Genomic DNA, 22,290 nt, shown 5'->3' on the forward strand with positions numbered 1-22,290 from the left:
GAGTGGAGCTGGAGTATGCCAATTATGACTGCACAGCTGCTTTTAAGGTACCCCTAGCAGACTTACTTCCTTGAAGGGCTAGAGTTAAGGAAAGGAAGATGGTGTGACAGCTATATTGCAGAAAACTGCTGTACTCTGGAGAACTTACTGAATTAAATTTAAGTATCTTTGGGCTCCAATAATATTAAATGAATCATTTCTGAATTATTGTGGTCTAAACTGTATGCAACTTCTAGAAGGGTGAAAGATGACAGATGTAAGAGCTGGACTGTATTAGTTAAAAGGACTACACTGAATAATGTGTCAGACAAGAATGGACTTTTGGAACAAAAAGTGTTAACTGGTTTTCCTGGGGATTATCTAAGGGGAGGTCAATTCCTTGAGGACTATTTAAGGCAGTGGTGGGCAACCAGCGGCCCATCAGGGTAATCCAGTGGCCGGATGCGAGACAGTTTGTTTACCCTGACTGTCCGCAGGCACAGCTGCCCACACTCCCATTGGCCAAGAACGGTGAACTGAGGCCACTGGGAGCTGCGGGCGGCTGTGCCTGTCAGCTGTAAATGTAAACAAAGTGTCTCGCAGCTCACCAGTGGATTACCCTGACGGGCCACACGTGGCCTGCAGGTTGCCCACCACTGATCTAAGGGGAGGTCAATGCAAATACATTTTTGCACCATCACTCCCTACCTCCAGTTACGCAAAAACCCAGCCTTATGAAGTTATGCCCTGAAGAGTGGCCATTGCCTGCTGATCATCTGTTACATGAGATCAAGATAATAGGTCTAAGCTGTGTGTGTGTGTGTGTGCATCCTCAACATATGTTCCATTCCATGCATCCGAAGAAATGGGCTGTAGCCCATAAAAGCTTATGCTCAAATACATTTGTTAGTCTCTAAGATGCCACAAGTACTCCTATTCTTTTTGCAGATACAGACTAACACGGTTGCTACTCTGAAAGGAAAGACTACCTACTCATAATAGTTCTGGTTCTGAATCTGAGACAGTTATGAACTTGTAACCCTGGGGAAAATCCAGTTGTGTGTTTCGAAGGACTGACACCTACCAGTACCCCAGGTTGGAGTTGGGAATCACCTCTGGTAAGCTTTTTAGCAGATGTGTAGGTTCCTTTATTGTTTTTAATGCTTTCTCTGCAATACTTTCACATTAAGAGCAAATGTACTTGCTTAGAAAGAGCTCTGTGGTACCCTGTACTGCTGGCAATTACAGCTGTTTACAGCCTTTGGAGAGAAAGCAATGTGCAGAGTCTGCCCTATTTAGGTGGTCTGCCTTATTAGGGATAATCACAATGTAGGCAGGAAACACTGAAGTCTGAAAAACCCTTGTAGAGAGAGAGACAGATCCCTACCCAAGAGGGATGACCTCTGAAGAGCCAGGAGCCAAAAGCAGATGACTTTGACAGATCATAGAGGTGCAGTTCCTTTCAGGTTGGAACAGATGGATTTAGAAAGGGGATAGCAAGCAGATGAAAAAATGAAGAAAATAAAAATCTTCAGAAACAGGAACCTAAAAAGTTAAATGTGTCTTTAGGAGTCCATTTTTAAAAACTTTTGCCTCTGGACAAACTTATGATATAACACCAAGATTTAAAAAAAAACAGGTGCCTTGAGTTAGAGCTTCCCAAACAACATTTAACTTCCAGCTCCCATTTTTGAAAATCTCTGTCTTAGATTATTAATTCAACCAAAGCCCCAAGCCACTAACTGAACTGCACATGTATCCATAGTCCAGCATTTGGTCAATGTAAGCGGGACAGTGCTCAAACACAACTTTTTAAAAAAACCATAATAAACCGTCAAATGAGCTATATTACAATCACTGCTGAAACTTTTACCTTACCATACCTTTATGTTAAGTTTTCTATTGTTTGTGGGAAGTATTCCATCCTCTTTAAGCTGTTCAGGAAGATATATGGCCTTTGTTTTGAAGTTTGTATCAGTTGCATTTTCTAGTCTAGGCTTCTTTTTTCCAACTTTTAGCTTCACCTTTTGAAAATCCTCTTGGTGTTTCCTCTTTTTAGTCATTTTGAAGCTCTGTGGAGAGATGTTCAAAATGTTAATTAAACACCAGGCAATCAAATAACCTAAGATAAAACAAAGTCTATTCTTCTCAAGAACTGGCTTCTGGACTAGTTTATTGTTCCTTAAATTATGGCTCAGATCTGAAAAAGACTTATGTAAAAGGACACTTTCTTAAGCAATACACCTCTACCTCGATATAACGCGATCCATTATAACACGAATACTGATATAACGCGGTAAAGCAGTGCTCCGGCGGGGAGGGGGGGGGGAGGCTGCGCACTCCGGTGGATCAAAGCAAGTTCGATATAACGCGATTTCACATATAACGCAGTAAGATTTTTTTGGCTCCCGAGGACAGCATTATATTGAGGTAAAGGTGTATAACTGCTCCCTACCTGCATTCAGAGTGATATCTGCTTTACTTTACCAACAAACAGCACATTTTTTACTACTTTTTACTCATGTTAGCACTGCAGAGCCAACACAGCTCTGAGAGCAGGGTTCTATTCCATTTGTATATCAGTCCAAAATTCCCAACCAGTTGCATATCTAACAACACAAATAACCCAATCAGATCGCACAAGTTTAACTGAGGCCTTAATCTGACCTACAAAACTTCCATTACTGATGCAGTGAGCGAAAAGGAAAGAAACTGGCTGCTTGACTTTCAGACCACAGGCTGAGTTTGCAGCAAGGGTAATTAGGAAAAAAATAAATAAAAATAAAGGTAAAAAGACTGAAAAGTCATGTCATATTGGCTTTCCTCTAGGAAAGTGTATAAACATTTTTGCACCATTGCTATCAACAGCAGAAGCTGTAGTGATAGACTGGGTGTAAGCAATGTGGTAGTAAAAATCCTGTCTGTACCCTGCCTATGTTACAGTTTGTACTGTCATTAGTAGCCATGCAGATGCACTAGCACAGGAAAAATGCTCATAAATTTTCCTAACACAGGTACACAATGAGAAAAAATGAAAGTCCATGATGCCATTTTAGAGACATTTTTTAGTTCAGAATCACAGCTTTAACATATTTTTACTGACACACTGCTTCTAGCTTTATCAAATCACAAAACACTGCACCTTAAGGTTCCTACATTCTGATAATCTTGCTTACTGCACCATACCTCCACTTCAGGACTAACAGAATTTTAGCAGCTGATATCACAACCCAACAGATTCATCTGGTATAGTGTATTAAAGTTGTTTCTAATTCTGATTGTATGAAGCACTGATTTCTAGCTGTAATGGGTCCTGACAGTGGCAGTTAAAATGTCAGGATTCAAGCAGAAAAATAAAAAGCAAGATGCTATTATATGATTTTAAGGGCCAATAACTCTCAGCCTTCCTGGGATAAAAATAATGATTTATACCATTCGAAATCTGAGTGCCTCCAAAATTCAGTGGTATGTAGTACTCATGTCTAATGCTGGCGGTTCAAAGAGTTCATAAAACTTACACTGGATTGTCAGTTTAGCACAGGTTTTTTTTTGCATTAGTGCAAGAGTAACTTCAGCAATAATTATATTATAGCAAATCCCAGACTTCATACCAGTATAATATTCAGTTTCTGAAACAGAAACATATAAATATCAGGGTTCATTAAGTGGTTAGATAAAAATAACTGGACCTTGCCAAAAAAAGTACTCCAATGTTTAGTGAATCCCTCAACTTCTAAAAAGGTCCAATAACTTTAAAAAAAAAAATCAAATATTTTAGTAAAGATTTTCTACTAATCTAACATTGTTTGAGATATTAACCTACAATCTAGAAATTCAGAATTATTTTTTCTTTATTTTTTAAGTTTTGCTTTTAAGATTATAAAATCAGAAAATGCATAATGCTGTAGTTAAATGTACAGAATTAGTCCTGTATTTGACAACCACTACCTTAAGAACCTGAGAAATCATGACTATAAATGTTGTGGTATCTGCCAGAACAAGCAAAATCCCAGTCACCATATATTTTCCATATCTATATTGATTTTGGGGAAACTTGACACACATACTAACAAAAAATTCACCATTAAACTAACAAACCCAAAGGGATTTTCTTTAATTAAAGAAAGCTGGGGTATTGCTGACCAAATATAGAAACTTTTAACAAAATTCATCGCTTGTAACTGTTTATGGAAGACATATCTTCTTTCCAAAAGAGAAAATAAAGTCTGCAACTTTATGTTTTATATGTATACTGTCAGGGCAATCTTTCTTAAACCCCTTGCCTGTGTTAATAATAGCACATCCACACAGAATAATTAAAAGTGAAAATTTTAAATCCAATTCACTTGACAGATTTCACTTCTTTTGGACAGACTTAGGCCTAACACTAGACTTAGGCCTGATCTACACTACGCGTTTAAACCGATTTCAGCAGCGTCTAACCGATTTAACGCTGTACCCGTCCACACTACGAGGTCCTTTATATTGATATAAAGAGCTCTTTAAATTGGTTTCTGTACTCCTTCCCGACGAGAGGAGTAGCGCTGAAATTGGTATTACCATATCGGATTAGGGTTAGTGTGGCCGCAAATCGACGGTATTGGCCTCCGGGCGGTATCCCATAGCGCACCACTGTGACCGCTCTGGACAACAATCTCGGATGCAGTGGCCAGGTAAACAGGAAAACCCCCGCGAAATTTTGATTTTCATTTCCTGTTTGCCCAGAGTGGAGCTCTGATCAGCACGGGTGGCAATGCAGTCCCAAATCCAAAAAGAGCTCCAGCATGGACCATACGGGAGATACTAGATCTGATCACTGTATGGGGAAACAAATCTGTTCTGTCAAAGCTCCGTTACAGAAGACGAAATGCCAAAGCGTTTGAAAAAAAAAATCTACAGGCTACATAGTGCTGCGTGACAAGCGTAATGGGAAGCGAGAGACTCAAATGGACACTCATGGAGGGAGGGAGGGGTACTGAGGACTCCAGCTATCCCACAGTCCCCAGCAGTCTCCGAAAAGTATTTGCATTCTTGGCTGAGCTACCAATGCCTGTAGGTTCAAACACATTGTCCGGCGTGGTTCAGGGAACAGCTCGTCAATTTACCACACCCCCGCCCCACGTGAAAGAAAAGGGAAAGAAATCATTTCTTGACTTCTTTCAATGTCACCCTATGTCTACTGAATTCTGCTGGTAGATGCGATGCTGCAGCAGTGAAGAGCAGTATCCACGCCTCTCACCTGCCCGGTGGCAGACGGTGCAGTAGGACTGGTAGCTGTCCTTGTTATCAACCCGTGAGTGCTCCTGGCTGGCTTCAGGTGAGGCTGGCCGGGGGCACCTGGGTGAAAATAGGAATGATTCTCGGTCATTCCCAGTAGATGGTACAGAACGGCTGGTAACTGTCCTCATCATAGCAACTGAGGGCTGAGCTCCATCAGACCCCTCCCTTTCCTGTGTAAAGAAAAGATTCTGTCCTGCCTGGACTGCTATAGCAGCGGCATGCTGGGCTTCTCTCCCCCGCACCACTTAATGTCCTGCCTGGACTGTCATAGCAGCGGGAGGCTGCCTCCCCCTCATTTTCTCTCACTAACAAGTCACTGTTTCTTATTCCTGCATTCTTTATAACTTCATGACACAAATGGGGGGGACACTGTCACGGTTGCCCAGGAAGGTTGGGGGAGGAGGGAAACAATGGGTGGGGTTGTTGCAGGGGCACCCCCCGTGAATGGCATGTAGCTCATCATTTCTGAGGGATCTGACACGGAGCAGCTGTGTTCTCTGATACACTGGTTCTCTAGTACCCCTGCCCCATATTCTAGGCAGGACTATTTTTAGAAACCATAAAGGAGGGATTGACTCGGGGAGTCATTCCCAGTTTTGCCTTTGCGCCCCCGGCCGATCTCAGCCAGGGGCACCCATGATAGCAGCAGACAGTACAGAAGGACAGATAACCGTCATCCCACTGCCAATTTACACCGGCAGCAAACGGTACAGAACGACTGATAACCGTCTCTGCTATCATGCAAAAGCAAATGAATGCTGCTGTGTAGCGCTGGAGTATCGCCTCTGTCCGCGGCATCCAGTACATATACGGTGACTGTAAAAAAAAAAAAAAAGCTGAACAGGCTCCATGGTTGCCGTGCTATGGCGTCTGCCAGGGCAATCCAGGGAAAAAGGGAGCGAAATGATTGTCTGCTGTTGCTTTCCCGGAGGAAGGAATGACTGACAACATTTACCCAGAACCACCCGCGACAATGATTTTTGCCCCATCAGCCACTGGGCTCTCAACCCAGAATTCTAAGGGGCAGGGGAGACTGCAGGAACTATGGGATAGCTACAGAATAGCTACCCACAGTGCAACGCTCCGGAAATCGACGCTAGCCTCGGACCATGGACGCACACAGCCGAATTAATGTGCTTAGTGTGGCAGCGTGCACTCGACTTTATACAATCTGTTTTATAAAACCAGTTTATGTAAAATCGGAATAATCCCGTAGTGTAGACGTACCCTTAGAAGCTACATTTTTGTTTGGGACTTTCAATTCTCATGTACTAGCTCAATGCTGCATATGGGTTCACAGCAATATATGAGAATATTGAAATACAAATCTTGTTTTCAATAAAAAATAATCTTTTCACGTTAAAGGGCTTTACAAAACTTACATTTTGGTCCCAAACTAAACAGGCAGCATCTATACCCATATTGCTTCTAAGATCTTACAAGCTTTTGATTTTCGGCTCATCTTTACCTGCCTCTGGGCACGTATAGATGCATTCCAATATAATTTCCATATAATCACAAACCATACAGCAGTAACTGGTTGCAACTGCTGCTATGGTGCAAATTTTTCTCTCATTGGAACAGCTTGTTTTTACTCACCAACAATTTTTTTTTTTAAAACATCCTTTGGGATTAAATATATTATGCTTGTTCTCCATCCTAGAGGAGATTAAGTTTGAGGAAAATCCATTAAGTTACTTCTGAAGGAGAGTGGAAGATGGGTATAAAATATATGCTTTGCACTGAAGAAAAATGCAAACTATCTTCCCTCACACTCACAAAAAATATAACTCAAACAGATTAACTTTGAAACTGTGAACTTGACAGTTTTCAATGAATACGTGCTCTATTAAATGACAAAAAATTGCTCCAAAATAAAATTACAGTAGACCCTCAGAATTACAAGACACCAGAGTTATGAACTGACCGGTTAACCACACACCTCATTTGGGAACTAGAAGTATCCAATCAAGCGGGGGGGGGGGGGGGTGAATCAGTACAGTACTGTGTTAAATGTAAACTACTAAAAAAAATGAAGGGAATGCAGCATAGTAAAGTTTTAAAGCTGTATTAAGTCAATGTTAAGTTGTAAAGTTTTGAAAGAACAAACATAACATTTTGTTCAGAGTTGCAAACATTTCAGAGTTACGAACAACCTTCATTCCCAAGGTATTTGTAACTGAGGGCTTGGCTACACTGGAGAGTTGCAGCGCTGGTAGTGGCTTTACAGCGCTGCAACTCACTCATCGTCCACACTTGCAAGGCACATACAGCACTGTATCTCCCTGGCTACAGCGCCGGTTGTACTCCACCTCGGCCTGGGGAATAATGACTATAGCGCTGCTGATGCAGCGCTGCTCCGCCAGTGTGACCACCAAAAGCACTGTTATTGGCCTCCATATGTATTCGGAGGTATCCCAGAATGCCTATTCCAGCCACTCTGCTCATCAGTTGGAACTCTACTGCCCTGGCCCCATGTGACCAAGCATCAGACCCCGCTCTTTAAATGTCCCAGGAATTTTAAAAATCCCCTTCCTGTTTGCTCAGCCAAGTGTACAGTGCAATCAGTGAATTCTTCCAGGTGATCATGGCTCCACGTGGCAAATGAGCCCCAGCATGGAGCAATGGCGAGTTGCTGGACCTCATCAGTGTTCGGGGGGGGGGGGAGAAGCTGTGCAGTCCCAGCTGCGCTCCAGCCATAGGAATTATGATACCTATGGGCAGATATCAAGGGCCATGCTGGAAAGAGGCCATGACAGGGACGCGCTGCAGTGCAGGGTTAAAGTGAAGGTGCTGCGGAGTGCCTATTGCAAAGCCCACGAGCGAAACCGTTGCTCCGGTGCTGCCCCCACAACCTGCCATTTTTACAAAGAGCTGGACGCGATACTTGGGGGTGACCCCACTACCACTCCGAGGACCACGATGGACACTTCAGAGCGGGGGGAGAAGGAAAGCAAGAGTGAGGGTACTGTGGTGGGGGGAGACACCTCGGAATCCCTGGAGGCATGCAGCCAGGAGCTCTTCTCAAGCCAGGAGGAAGGTAGCCAGTCGCAGCAGCCGGTACTTGGTGGAGGACAAACAGAGGAGCGGGTTCCCGGTAAGCAGTTTTTATTTTCAGGACTGAAATTTTTCAGGAGAGGATGGAAGGTTAGGGCTGCATGCATGCATGCCTAGATGTAGAATAGCGCATTGATGTGGTCTATCATGTCGCAGTAATCAGCCTCGGTAGTCTCTTCAAAAGTTTCAGCCAGAGCGCGCGCAATGTGCTTGCACAAGTTTATTGGGAGAGCCACTGTGGTCCTTGTCCAAGTCAGGCTAACGCATCCATGCCACTGTGCCGCGAGGGGTGGGGGAACCATTTCTGCATGCAGGCAAGCTGCATAGGGGCCAGGGCGGAATTTGCATTGCTGTAGAAGACCCTCCTGCGCTTCAGGTGACCCCCAGCAGCGAGATATCTTCCAGGATCAACTCCTGTGGAAAATGTTGGGATAGTGTTCAGTGTAGGTGCCCCCAGCAGCTGTTTGCTTTCCCCGACGCACAGAAACCCTGACGACAGCAGAGCCCTGAAGCAATTTGTCCCCCTTACTCACCATTTCAGGGCTCCCGTGGGTTATGTGCACTCTCTTTGGGATGGGAAAATTATGCTATTGTGAAGACTGTTACACTCCTTAACTGTGTGGGAATAACTGTCTGGTATAAACAATGCTGCCTCTGTTAAGTGTTGCATTTTTTGCCTTTACAGAAGCAATCTTGAGATCTCAGCTGCCTGTGTTATCAATGTCTCAAAGACTACAAAACCTCCGGAAGAAGCCACAAAAAAACCAAAGATGACATGCTGCAAGCAGTTATGCAGCACTCTGTCACAGAGAATCAAAAAGTGCAGGACTGGAGGGAAAGGGAAAGCAGGATCCACCAGAAAAGAGCAGCGGACAGGAAGAAAAGCACAAAGCAGCTGATAAGCATCCTGGTGCGCCAAGCGGACTCTATCCAGGCGCTCATAGCCATGCAGGCAGAGCACTACTGCGCGCACTCCACCCCCCCATCCCAAAGCTCTTTCCCTTGTGCCCCAATGTCAGCTCAAAACCCCCTTCCCCAGCATCCAGGTTCTTACCACCACCAGCTGCCTCCAACACCTGTACATTCACCAACCAGTCCTGAGAACTACGACCCTTACCCTCTGCACTCAACCACCATCACCATGCAGAATAGGCATCCTGAAGTGCAGCAGTCATTGCACAGCACTCCAGACAGGACATATTCAAACCTGTGACTGTACAGTTCCCCACCGCACCCCCCTGCCTTTTTAGGTTCCCAAAAAGTTGTGTGTCTCTCAAAGTAATTTTCTTTTCAATAAATGAATTCCTGGCTTTGAAAACAGTCTTTATTATTGCAGAAAGTCAAAGATACCTTAGCCCAGGAAAGAAACAGGCACTGGAAATCAGCTTAGGAAACACAGATTCCTACTAACATCGTAATCATTGCACTTCACTCCCGTGCAAGACACCAAACATTACTGTTGGTTTTCAGCCTCAAATTCCTCCCTCAAGGCAGCCCTATGCTGGGCTTCTCTAGTAGCCCTGCTCTCTGGCTGTGCAAATTCAGCCTCCAGGCATTGAACCTCGGAGGTCCATGCCTGACTGAATCTTTCACCCTTCCCTTCACAAATATTATGGAGGGTACAGCACACGGATATAACTTTGGGGATGCTGCTTTCCCCCAAGTCTAGCTTCCCATACAGAGATCGCCAGCGACCCTTTAAACAGCCAAAAGCACACTCCACAGTTATTTGGCACCAGCTCAGCCTGTAGTTGAACCGGTCCTTGCTCCTGTCAAGGTTCCCTGTATATGGTTTCATGAGCCACGGCATTAACGGATAAGCGGGGTCTCCAAGGATCACAATGGGCATTTCGACATCCCCTACTGTGATCTTCTAGTCTGGGAAAAAAGTCCCGGTCTGCAGCTTCCTGAAGAGGCCAGTGTTCCGAAAGATGCATGCATCATGCACCTTTCCGGGCCAGCCTGTGTTAATGTCAATGAAACGCCCACGGTGATCCACAAGCGCTTGGAGAACCAAGGAGAAATACCCCTTCCAATTAATGTACTCAGATGCTAAGTGGGGTGGTGCCAGAATAGGAATATGCATCCCATCTATCACCTCTCCACAGTTAGGGAAACCCATTTGTGCAAAGCCATCCACAATGTCCTGCACATTCCCCAGAGTCACAGTTCTTAGCAGGATGTGATTAATGGCCCTGCAAACTTGCATCAACACAATTCCAACAGTCAACTTTCCCACTCCAAACTGATTCCTGACCGATCGGTGGCTGTCTGGAGTTGCCAGCTTCCAGATTACAATAGCCACCCGCTTCTCCACCAGCAGGGCAGCTCTCAATCTCGTGTCCTTGCGCCACAGGGTGGAGGCGAGCTCCTCACACAGTCCCATGAAAGTGGCTTTTCTCATCCGAAAGTTCTGCAGCCACTGCTTGTCATCCCAGACTTCCATGACGATGTGATCCCTCCACTCAGTGCTTGTTTCCCGAGCCCAAAAGCAGCGTTCCATGGTGCTGAGCATTTCTGTGAATGCCACAAGCAATTTAATGACGTACGTGTCAAGCAACTCACTATCATCGTTGGACTCCTCATCACTTTGGATCTTAAGAAATAGCTCAATTGCCAAACATGATGTGCTGGAGAGACTTGTCAGCATATTCCTCAGCTGTTCGGGCTCCATTTCCCACACAAATCGCACTAACAGAAACTGCTGAAAGAGTCAAGATGGCACCAAACATGGACGGAAAAACAGGGATTGCTGGGATGTGAAGAGATGCATCACGGGGCTTTGGGACAGGAAACAGAATGACCTGCACCCTCCGCCCCTTTTCCACAACCCACGGCGCCAGAATGGGAAGAGGTGTTCTGTGGGATAGCTGCCCATAATGCACCACTCCCAACACTGTTGCAAATGCGGCCACACTGCAGCACTGGTAGCTGTCAGTGTGGTCACACTGCAGCGCTTTCCCTACACAGCTGCATGAAGACAGCTTTAACACTCAGCGCTGCACACCTGCAAGTATAGCCAAACCCTGAGACTCTACTGTATAAAAATGAAAGATTGAGCATATACAGCAAAAGAAAATGTTAAATTGTAAGCCGCACAATTACAGATACTATTTAAATGAGAAGTTTTTTGCAAAATGTGGAGACAACTGTTTGCCTTAGTGCTGCCTCCTAACCTGAACCCTTCTTTCAAATGGCCAGGCATCCAAACTCATCCTACTCCCTCAACTCCTCAAATGTTTTTTGAATGTTAATCACTATATAAAACTCACAATTGAGACTTTGGATCCCTAAATAAATAATTTTATTCCCAAAGCACCTCCTGGACTGCTCCATTGCAAAAGAGCTGCCACCATCAAAACAATTCTCATTATCTAATAAAAAGAACATCCCAACTTCAACAAATTTATAAACAAGGTGAGAAAAGAAAACACAAAAACACTACAGCAACTGTGGTAGTAACTAAAAAATACCTCTGAAAAAATAAGTTTTTACTTCTTTTTAAGTGGGGAGAGATTAAATAAATCAGATTTCAAGAGGGAGCAATACACTGGATTCTCCAGGACAGAAACTTCAAATTTTTGTGTGGAGAGCAGGTCCTCAAGCACATCTTGGGATCTCTCCACCCTAACTGGAGTGCAGTTCTTGTGAATACATAAGAATGGCCATACTGGGTCAGACCAAAGGTCCATCTAAACCAGTATCCTGTCTTCTGACAGTGGCCAATGCCAGGAGGCCCAGAAGGAATGAACAAAACAGATAATCAAAGTAATCCATCCCCTGTTGCCCATTCCCAGAAAACAAAAGCTAGGGACACCATCCCTATCCATTCTTACCTAGTTCTTTTTTGAACTCTGTTATTAGTCTTGGCCTTCATAATATCCTTTGGCAAGGAGTTCCACAGGTTGACTGTGCATTGTGTGACCACCACCATGAAAGAATCCACAATAAACTGTGGGCTGTTTGAAGTGCACACCTGTTGCTCGTGTAGGCAGACAGACACCCAGTTTACCTGAAATGTATCTATGCCATAAGGAAGTGCATATATGTAGGGGTCATTTCCACATGAACTTTTAAAAGAAAACTAGGCAATTAAATGTATAGGAATGCAACTGTCAAGGTATTTTCCCCATTTTGAACGTTAGCGTCCAAAACGTGGGGACCTGCACGTACCCTTGTAAGCTTAATTCCTAGCTTAGATCTGATAGCACCGCCACCAGCCAAAAATATAGTGTTTTGGCACATTTCCTGTTCCCCCAGAATCTTCCCTGGGGAACCCAAGACCCAAACCCCGCGGGTCTTAAAACAAAGAGAAATAAACCATTCTCTCTCCTTTCCCCCTCCCAGACTTTCCCCTCCCTGGGTTACCCTGAGAGATACACTGATCCAAACTCCTTGGTTCCTAAAACAGAGAGGAATTAACCTCCCCCACCCTTTCCCCCCACCAGTCCCTGGTGAGTTCAGACCCAATTCCATTGGGTCTTAAACAAGGGGGAAAAAATCAATCAGGTCTTAAAAAGAAAGCTTTTAATTAAAGAAAGAAAAAAGTAAAAATTATCTCTGTAAAATCAAGATGGAAAATGTTTACAGGGTCTTCAGCTTATATAGACTAGAGGGACTCCCTCCCCCCTAGCCTAAGATACAAGTTACAGCAAACAGAGGTAAAATATCCTTCCAGCAAAATACACATTTGCAAGTTAAGAAAACAACGTAAGACTACTCCACCTTTTCTAGCTAGTACTTACTATTTTGAACATGAGAGACTGTTTCAGAAAGATTGAAGAACCTGGTTGCACGTCTGGCCCCTTTTAGCCCCAAGAGCGAACAACGAACAATACAAACAGCACAAACAAAGACTTCCCTCCACCAAGATTTGTAAGTGTCTTGTCCCCCTGTTGGTCCTCTGGTCAGGCGTCAGCCAGGTTCACTGAGCTTCTTAACCCTTTACACGTAAAAGAGACATTAACCCTTAACTATCTGTTTATGACACGCCCCCCCAAATCTCAGACAGTGTGGAACCACACTGGCAGTGATTTCTTCCTAGAACTTTAGAATAAACAGATTAATACAACACATGCACCTTTACATATACTACTAATTGTGTAAACTACAAGACTTTTCACATTTCAAGCACAATTTTTAACCAGTTGATTCTGGGAAACTTTCACGGGAGAGTGCATCAGCTACTTTGTTAGAAGCTCCTGAACTGTGTTGAATTTCAAAATCAAAATCTTGGAGAGCTAAACTCCATTGAAGAAGTTTTTTGTTGTTTCCCTTGGCAGTATGAAGCCGCTTTAGCGCAGCATGGTCGGTTTGTAGCTGGAAACGCCGACCCCAAATGTATGGGCGTAGCTTTTCCAGGGCATATACAATGGCGTAGCATTCTTTTTCACTGATTGACCAGAGGCTTTCCCTCTCACACAGTTTCTTGCTGAGAAACACGACAGAATGGAAGTTTTGATCCGGTCCTTCCTGCATCAAAACTGCTCCCACACCACACTCAGATGCATCTGTGGTTACTAGGAATGGGTCTGTCAAAATCTGGGGCCCTTAGCACAGGGTCAGACATGAGTGTCGCCTTAAGCTGGTAAAGGCCTTCTGACACTCATTAGTCCACTTAACTGCATTCGGCTGGGTCTTTTTGGTCAGGTCTGTTAGTGGGGTAGCGATTTGGCTGCAGTGTGGTACAAATCGCCTGTAAAACCCGGCCAAGCCTAAGAAGGATTGGACCTGTTTCTTTGACTTTGGGACAGGCCACTTTTGGATAGCATCCACCTTGGCCTGTAGGGGGTTTATGGTTCCTTGACCCACCTGGTGTCCCAGGTAAGTCACTCTGTTTTGGCCTATTTGATACTTTTTAGCCTTAACAGTTAGTCCTGCCTGCCTGATGCATTCAAAGACTTTTTCCAGGTGTTCTAGGTGTTCGGGCCATGAATCAAAAAAAATGGCCACATCATCGAGGTAGGCAACTGCATATTCTCCCAATCCTGCTAGAGACCATCCACAAGTCTTTGGAAGGTGGCGGGTGCATTTCACAGCCCAAAAGGAAGCACATTAAATTCATACACCCCTGCATGGGTGATGAAGGCTGACCTTTCTTTGACGGGTTCATCTAGCAGTACTTGCCAGTACCCCTTGGTTAAGTCTATTGTAGAGATGAACTGGGCACGTCCCAATTTCTCCCGTTCCATAGCAGCTTGGGCATGAGGAGACACCTAGTAGGGTGGGGTTCTAATTGGGTGAGCATCACCTGTGTCAATGGAGTGGTATGCCTGCTCAGTCCATCCTGGGGTGGCTGAGAACAATGGGGCAAAGCTAGTGCACAGCTTCTTGATCTGTTGCCGCTGCAGACGTTCCAAGGTTGTGGAGAGGGTCACCTCTTCCACGCCACCGTCACTTTTTCCTTCGTAGTAGACATCTTCAGGCCACTCAGCGTCACCTACTCCCTGGACTGTAAACTGACAAACCTTTAAGTCTCTGGAATAAAAGGGTTTGAGAGAATTAACATGGTACACTTTAGGCTTTAGGGCGGAATTGGGAAATGCTATGAGATAGTTAACAGCTCCCAGGCGCTCTTGGACCGTGAATGGCCCTTCCCATGACACTTCCATATTATGGGCCTGTTGCGCCTTCAAGACCATAACCTGGTCTCCTACCTTGAAGGAACGCTCTCTGGTATGTCTATCATACCAGGCCTTTTGCTCTTTCTGAGCATCCTTTAGGTTTTCTTTAGCAAGGGTTAAAGAGTGTCGGAGGGTGCTTTGTAGGTTGCTTACAAAGTCTAGAATGTTAGTTCCTGGAGAAGGCGTAAACCCCTCCCATTGCTGTTTCACCAACTGTAATGACCCCTTAACCTCGTGGCCATATACAAGTTAGTATGGTGAAAACCCTAAACTGGGATGTGGTACAGCCCCGAAGGCAAAAAGCAACTGCTGCAACACTAGGTCCCAATCATTGGAGTGTTCATTTACGAATTTACATATCATGGCCCCCAAAGTTCCATTAAACCTCTCCACTAAGCCATTGGTTTGATGGTGGTAAGGGGTGGCAACCAAGTGATTCACCCCATGAGCTTCCCACAGATCTTTCATGGTCCCTGCCAGGAAATTTGTCTCTGAATCTGTAAGGATGTCGGAGGGCCAATCTACCCTGGCAAAAATGTCAGTTAGGGCCTGGCACACAGTTTTAGCCCTGGTGTTGCTTAGAGCTACTGCTTCCAGCCATCGGGTAGCAAAGTCCACGAAAGTCAGTATGTACTGCTTTCCTCTGGGGGTCTTTTTTGGGAAAGGACCCAGAATATCCACAGCTACTCGCTGAAATGGGACCTCAATTATGGGGAGTGGCTGGAGAGGGGCCTTGACCTGGTCTTGGGGCTTTCCCACTCTTTGGCACACCTCACAAGACCGGACATAATTGGCAACGTCCTCGCCCATCCCCTCCCAGTGGAAGGACTTCCCCAAGCTGTCCTTGGTTCTGTTCACCCCAGAATGGCCACTGGGATGATCATGGGCTAAGCTTAAGAGCTTTCCCCGGTACTTAGTTGGAACCACCAACTGTTTTTGAGGATGCTAGTCTTCCTGGTGTCTACCAGAAAGAGTCTCCTTGTATAAAAGTCCTTGTTCTACAACAAACCGGGATTGGTTAGAAGAGCTGAGAGGCGATGGGGTGCTCCGTGCCGCCCCCCAAGCTTTCTGAAGGCTGTCATCTGCCTCCTGCTCAGTCTGAAACTGTTCCCCTGAGGCTGGAGACACCAGTTCCTCCGTAGACTGTGGACTTGGGCTTGGTCCCTCTGGAAGCGAGGTAGGTGATGGGGTTGTGTTCGTGGATGGTGAACTGCTTTCTGCTGGTGCGCTATGCGATATTTCAGGCTCTGGCTGAGCCTCTTGGGTATGGTTGTCTTCTGCTTCGGCCAGTTAAGGCCCACTGGCGCCCTCTGGCATTGGGGTTGGAGATGGGTATGCAAGCACTGGCGTCAGTGCTGGCAACAGTTCCGGTTCTGGGACTGGAGGCACTGTGGCTGTTGCAGTCGTTGGCAGGGGATCCGGGTCCACCACCTCTGTCTGGGTCTCTGGTAACACAGACGGGGCTCTTGTGGACGGCTCAGGAACAGGGATGGGTCTGGAAGCTTGCCTGGCTTGGCTGCATGTAACCATTCCCACCCTCTTGGCGCGCTTCACCTGGTTGGCCAAGTCTTCCCCCAGTAGCATGGGGATGGGATAATTGTCATAGACTGTAAAAGTCCACATTCCTGACCAGCCTTTGTACTGGACAGGCAGATCAGCTGTAGGCAAGTCTACAGATTTTGACATGAAGGGGTAAATTGTCACTTGGGCCTCTGGGTTGATGAATTTGGGGTCCACTAAGGATTGGTGGATAGCTGACACTTGTGCCCTCGTGTCTCTCCATGCGATAACCTTCTTTTCGCCCAAAGTTTCCCTTTGCTCTGAGGGTATTTGAGAGCCATCTGGGCCTAGGGATCTTTGATGTGATGGTGGTGTAATGAACTGAACTCGGTTGGGGTTCTTGGGGCAGTTGGCCTTTATATGTCCCAGTTCATTCCATTTAAAACAGCGTCCCGCTGACTGGTCACTGGGCCAAGGTGGTTGCTAGAGACTGGTGAGGTGAGACAGTAGGGAATCTGGGGCTTTCCTTGGGTTGTAGGTGGGGTCTTGGGTTGCCCTTGGTGATAGGATTTATTGTCTGTTTGCCCCCTGTGATATTCGCTCCTCTTGCTAGTAGCTTTTTTCTTTTCTGCCACTTCCACCCATCTGGCTCCAATCTCCCCCGCCTCGGTTACAGTTTTGGGCTTCCCATCTAGGATGTACCTTTCTATTTCCTCAGGAACACCCTCTAAGAACTGCTCCATTTGCATTAGGAGGGACAGCTCTGGCAGAGATTTAACATTTACTCCTGATATTCAGGAATCCCAATTCTTTCCAATGTGGTAGGCGTGTCGGGTGAATGACACATCTGGTTTCCACCTTAGGGCTCTGAACCGCCAACGGGCATGCTCAGGTGTTAGCCCCATTCTGATTCTGGCCTTGGTTTGAAAAAGTTCATAATTGTTCATGTGTTCCTTAGGCATTTCAGCCGCCACCTCTGCTAAGGGTCCACTGAGCTGTGGCCTCAGCTCTATCATGTACTGGTCTGCAGAGATGTTGTATCCATGGCAGGTCCTTTCAAAATTTTCTAAGAAGGCCTCAGTGTCATTACCTGCCTTGCAGGTGGGAAATTTTCTGGGATGGGGAACAGTACCTGGAGAAGGGTTGTTAGGGTTGGCTGTGTCATTCTGCTTAGCCTTTGCTAATTCCATGGCCTGCTGGTGGGCCTCCCTTTGGAGCTCCAAAGCCCTCTGGTGGTCAGCCTCTTTCATCTCTCTCTCTCTCGTGGGCCGCCTCTTTGGCTTTTTCTTCTCTTTCTCTTATCTCCATCTCTTTTTCTCTCATTTCTATCTCTTTCTGTTTCCTCTCCATCTCTCTCCTGCGGTCAGCTTCTTTGGCTTGTTCTTCTGCACCCGATCTTGCCCATTCCTGTTTAACTGCTTCTTTGGTGCTCATTTTTCCTGCTTTCTTGTGCTGGCTGCCCCCTCTGCAGCTTACTGCCTGGAATGCTGCAGCTCAGGCTGCTTCCTCAGGGTTGCTTGGTTAACAGAGACTTTCTAACTATCTATGCCCAAAGAGTTAGAAAGAAAGAAAAAAAATTCACTTGCAAATATCTTTGGTTTCTGCTGGCTCACAGCTTGAGCCTCCTTTTTAACAACGACCCTTGTTAAAAAGTTTAACACCTCTGCTCTCAGGCTGCTATCCGAACAGCCAGAAAGGAAAGAGAAAAAAAACTCACTGGCTTTTGCTTTTAAACCCAATACCCTCTCAGTCTGCTTTCCAAGCAGTTAGAAAGGAGAGAAAAAAAAATCCTACTGCCTTATTGGGTCCTAGAAATCCCACCTCTGTCACCATGTCAAGGTATTTTCCCCACTTTGAACGTTAGCGTCCAAAAAGTGGGGACCTGCATGTACCCTTGTAAGCTTAATTCCTAGCTTAGATCTGATAGCACCGCCACCAGCCAAAAATATAGTGTTTTGGCACACTTCCTGTTCCCCCAAAATCTTCCTTGGGGAACCCAAGACCCAAACCCCGTGGGTCTTAAAACAAAGAGAAATAAACCACTCTCTCTCCTTTCCCCCTCCCAGACTTTCCCCTCCCTGGGTTACCCTGAGAGATACACTGATCCAAACTCCTTGGTTCCTAAAACAGAGAGGAATTAACCTCCCCCACCCTTTCCCCCCCACCAGTCCCTGGTGAGTTCAGACCCAATTCCATTGGGTCTTAAACAAGGGGGAAAAAATCAATCAGGTTCTTAAAAAGAAAGCTTTTAATTAAAGAAAGAAAAAAGTAAAAATTATCTCTGTAAAATCAAGATGGAAAATGTTTACAGGGTCTTCAGCTTATATAGACTAGAGGGACTCCCTCCCCCCAGCCTAAGATACAAGTTACAGCAAACAGAGGTAAAATATCCTTCCAGCAAAATACACATTTGCAAGTTAAGAAAACAACGTAAGACTACTCCACCTTTTCTAGCTAGTACTTACTATTTTGAACATGAGAGACTGTTTCAGAAAGATTGAAGAACCTGGTTGCACGTCTGGCCCCTCTTAGCCCCAAGAGCGAACAACGAACAACACAAACAGCACAAAGACTTCCCTCCACCAAGATTTGTAAGTATCTTGTCCCCCCATTGGTCCTCTTGTCAGGTGTCAGCCAGGTTCACTGAGCTTCTTAACCCTTTACAGGTAGGAGAGACATTAACCCTCATCTATCTGTTTATGACAGCAACATTAAGGTTGCAAGTTAAAAATCACAAAAGAAAAGCTTGCACAGCGTGTAACTTGGCCAACTGTGATTTTTAACTATGCATTAAAAAGTTTTTGCATTATATAGATAATTTGAGAAAAGTGTATGCTACTGGCATAAACTTATCTGATGAAAGTTTATCCAATTAAAAGGTGAGCTCTAATACCCCTGTTGCAGTAAGAACGGGTCAAATCCACTTCTGCTGATGCAGTTTTCTGAGCAGCAGGACAGGAAGTGTAGAAACTTCTGTTTCCAACTCAATCATTTGCAACAAGCCTAGGAAAACAGGTAGTCTCAGGTGCTCTACTTGGCCAAACCCAAAATAGCTGATAATTGAGACAATGTTTTAGTCACAAGTATTTTTAGTAGAAATCATGGCCCGTGACCTGTCCATTAATTTTACTATATATCCCTGACTAAATATTGGTGAGGGGGAGGGGAACGGCTTTGGGGACACTATGGGTGCAGCCCGGCAGGGTGCTGCAGGTGTTCGAGGGGAGTCACAGCCCAGGGGGGCATTGCAGGTTCTCAAGGGGGGCAATGCCTGCAGGCAGAGACAGCATGTGGAGCTAGGAGCTAAGGGAGGGGAGTGCCTGTTGCCCTTCCAGGGAGCACCTCCCAGGCAAGCACTGCCCCGCACCTCAACCCTGAGCCCTCCTACACCCAAACTCCTGTTGCTCAGGAGGTGGAGCAGCCTGAAACTGCCCCAGCAGCAGCTCAGGTGGCTCCAGGGCCATCCGCACAGGCTGCTGCGGAAGTCCCAGAATCCGTGACTTCCATGACAGTCACAGAGCCTTACTGATAAACTAGATCTGCCACCCAGACTATAGACATTCTTTCAAACATCCAGCAACTACCCCCTCAACTGAAACTGAGATTCCCACAATTCATTCATCCCAAAATATTTCTATTCACCTTAAAACTGCATGAATGATCTGCAGATGGCAAGCTGAAAAATTAAAAATAGTTAAATAGTACACACTATGTTCAAAGCTCTATTACAAGGGAATTAATAAAAACCCTTGTATTTAGACTGCTTAACCTTTTCCATTACAAAAGTGTTAGGACTTCTTTCTGAGAAACTAACACCTCCATTGTTCTAAACAGACCTTTGAAATTTGGCGGGGAGAAAGCAGACCGGATAGAGAAGTGCTTTTTCTTTAGCCCATGAAATTCCATTCAAGTTTAGTTGAGTTATAAACTGAGAAAATCGATATGTCCCTCATGATGCTCACACTGATCCAGAAAATATTAACTATGCCCTGAACACATTCTAAAGAGCTAGGACCACGCTACCACCAGAGATGGAGCAGCAGCTCACACTGCAATGGAAACTCCTGGGCGCTGCAGAGCAATTGCTGCAAAAGGAGGAGAATGAGAGCAGGACCAGACGAAACATGCAGTTCTTTATTCTTAATCCTATTGTGTGTAGGTAAGTGTACTGGGTCTTGGAAAAGAGAGGCTGTTTGTGCGTGTGCGGGAACTGACGACTACAGACGGTTAGTTACTGCTGAGTTATTGCTGCCGCTGCGTCAGAGCTCAGAACCTGGGCGCAGCCAGTCTCACTGCGAGACGGGCTTTTATTGTGATTACTTTAAACACTCAACTTGCTGGTAGCTCCAAAGCTGAGCCCCGACCCTGCCAGCTTCCCGGGGGCGGGCAGCAGCGGTCTCTGCCCAGGGCAGCTTCCAGGCTCAGCTCCTCGGGGAGCACCAGTGGGGACCCCGCAGCTCGCGGGAGAAGGGCTCACACCGCGTCCCCACGCGGGGCCCGGCGGGGGCTGCTCTCGCTCACGGGGGTGTCGCTGTCGGTGACTCAAAGCAGCCCCGGCGGTTCCCTGCCCTGCCTCAGCAGCGGGACGCGACTCCAGATTCGCGGGGCCTGACTCCGCCCTGGCCCCGGGGAGCGCTCCCTGGTGTCACGCCCGCCCCGCTCTTCGGGGCTCCGCCGGGGGTGGGGCGCCGAGCCCCGGGTTAGACAAAGGGCGCTGGGGCCCTGGGGTAACCGCCCCGGCAGCACGCGGCAGGAGGGGGCGGGGCTCGGGGGCGAGCGGCAAATGCCCGGCGTCCCTGAATGGGACCCAGCGGCGGGGCGGGGAGCGGCTGATTCGCGTCTGCCCCCGAGGGGGGGAGGGGCGCGCGGACCTCACTCACCGACCCACGCGGCGACCGTCCGCCGCCTCCCGCCTCAAGCCACAGCGAGTCCCCGCCGGAAACCGCTGCCCACGTGACTCACGGGGGTGGGGGCGGGAACTAGGACCTGCGACCATAGAGAGGAGCGGGGCGGGAAGAGCGGCCGCCCCCTCAGGTCTGGGAGGTGCCGGCAGCGGGCGGAGCCCAGAGCGCTGCTCCCCGCCCCGCCCCATCTCACCGGGTACACGGGCCAAGCCGGCCAATCCCAGCCCGTGTTTGAGCGACGGTGTCGCGTGCACGCGGCTCCCTGGCCGGCGGCTGCGTCGGTCGCTCTCCGGGGTTCCGTGGCCGATGCCGGGATGCTCCGTGGAACATCCCCTGGCTAAAAGCGCCCGAAAGGCCGACGGGGGTGTCAGGCATTTTAGGGCATTAGCCGATTCCACTTGGAACCAGCTATTGATTCTGGAGAAATCTTGCAAAATCGATGTAAAAAATGTAAATCCAGTTTATTCACAGGGTCACCATACATGTGGTACAGAACTTCTGCTTCATAGCATCGCAGCCTGTCTTTGCTTAGTTGGAAGTGCACCGTCAGTGCACACAATAGTCATAGATGGAGAGTCTTCCCAGGTGGGGTCAGGTACGAACTGGCCCCATCCCATGCTTGTCCACACGCTGCCCTCCCTGCAGTGTTGTGGCAGGACTTTCCGCATCCCCGGCTCAAAGGGGAAGGGAGGCAAAGCACCCCTCATATTCCTGGGGCAAGGCCACATCAGTCTGCTCCCACCATCTTCACAGCAGACATGAATGGACAGGGCAGCGAGATCTTGGCAGCAATGTTGCTCTGGGTCTTCAGAACCCAGATGGCAAATAAAAGACTGTGTTGTTCTTAAAGCCCCAGTGCGGTTTTTCTGTATGTGGCTAAGCCCTGCTCTCATCCATCCCCTTTGGGCCTCTTGCCAACAGGCCGGAGTCACAGATTGTACCGGCCA

At 46.8% G+C, this 22,290-nt stretch overlaps 1 protein-coding gene across 4 annotated transcripts in view; it reads right to left on the reverse strand.

The window, feature by feature from the left end:
• TEX10 (testis expressed 10) overlaps positions 1-21,402 on the reverse strand; it is a 132,366-nt gene extending 110,964 nt beyond the window's left edge. Inside the window, exons 1-2 of one of the 4 annotated variants that reach the window (XM_030551590.1) lie at positions 21,320-21,402; positions 1,863-2,051 (exon numbers count right to left, since the gene is read on the reverse strand). In XM_030551590.1, the coding sequence (XP_030407450.1) occupies positions 1,863-2,042 (180 nt within the window). In that variant the 5' untranslated portion in view covers positions 2,043-2,051; positions 21,320-21,402. Of the gene's footprint in view, positions 1-1,862; positions 2,052-3,497; positions 3,617-8,246; positions 8,276-21,310 lie in introns of those variants that run through there. The other 3 variants (XM_030551593.1, XM_030551592.1, XM_030551591.1) reach the window with 3 other exon arrangements.
• Between the last annotated feature and the right edge of the window lie 888 nt (positions 21,403-22,290).

Source organism: Gopherus evgoodei, chromosome 2, assembly GCF_007399415.2.
Source record: "Gopherus evgoodei ecotype Sinaloan lineage chromosome 2, rGopEvg1_v1.p, whole genome shotgun sequence".
NCBI classification, from domain to species: Eukaryota; Metazoa; Chordata; order Testudines; family Testudinidae; genus Gopherus; species Gopherus evgoodei.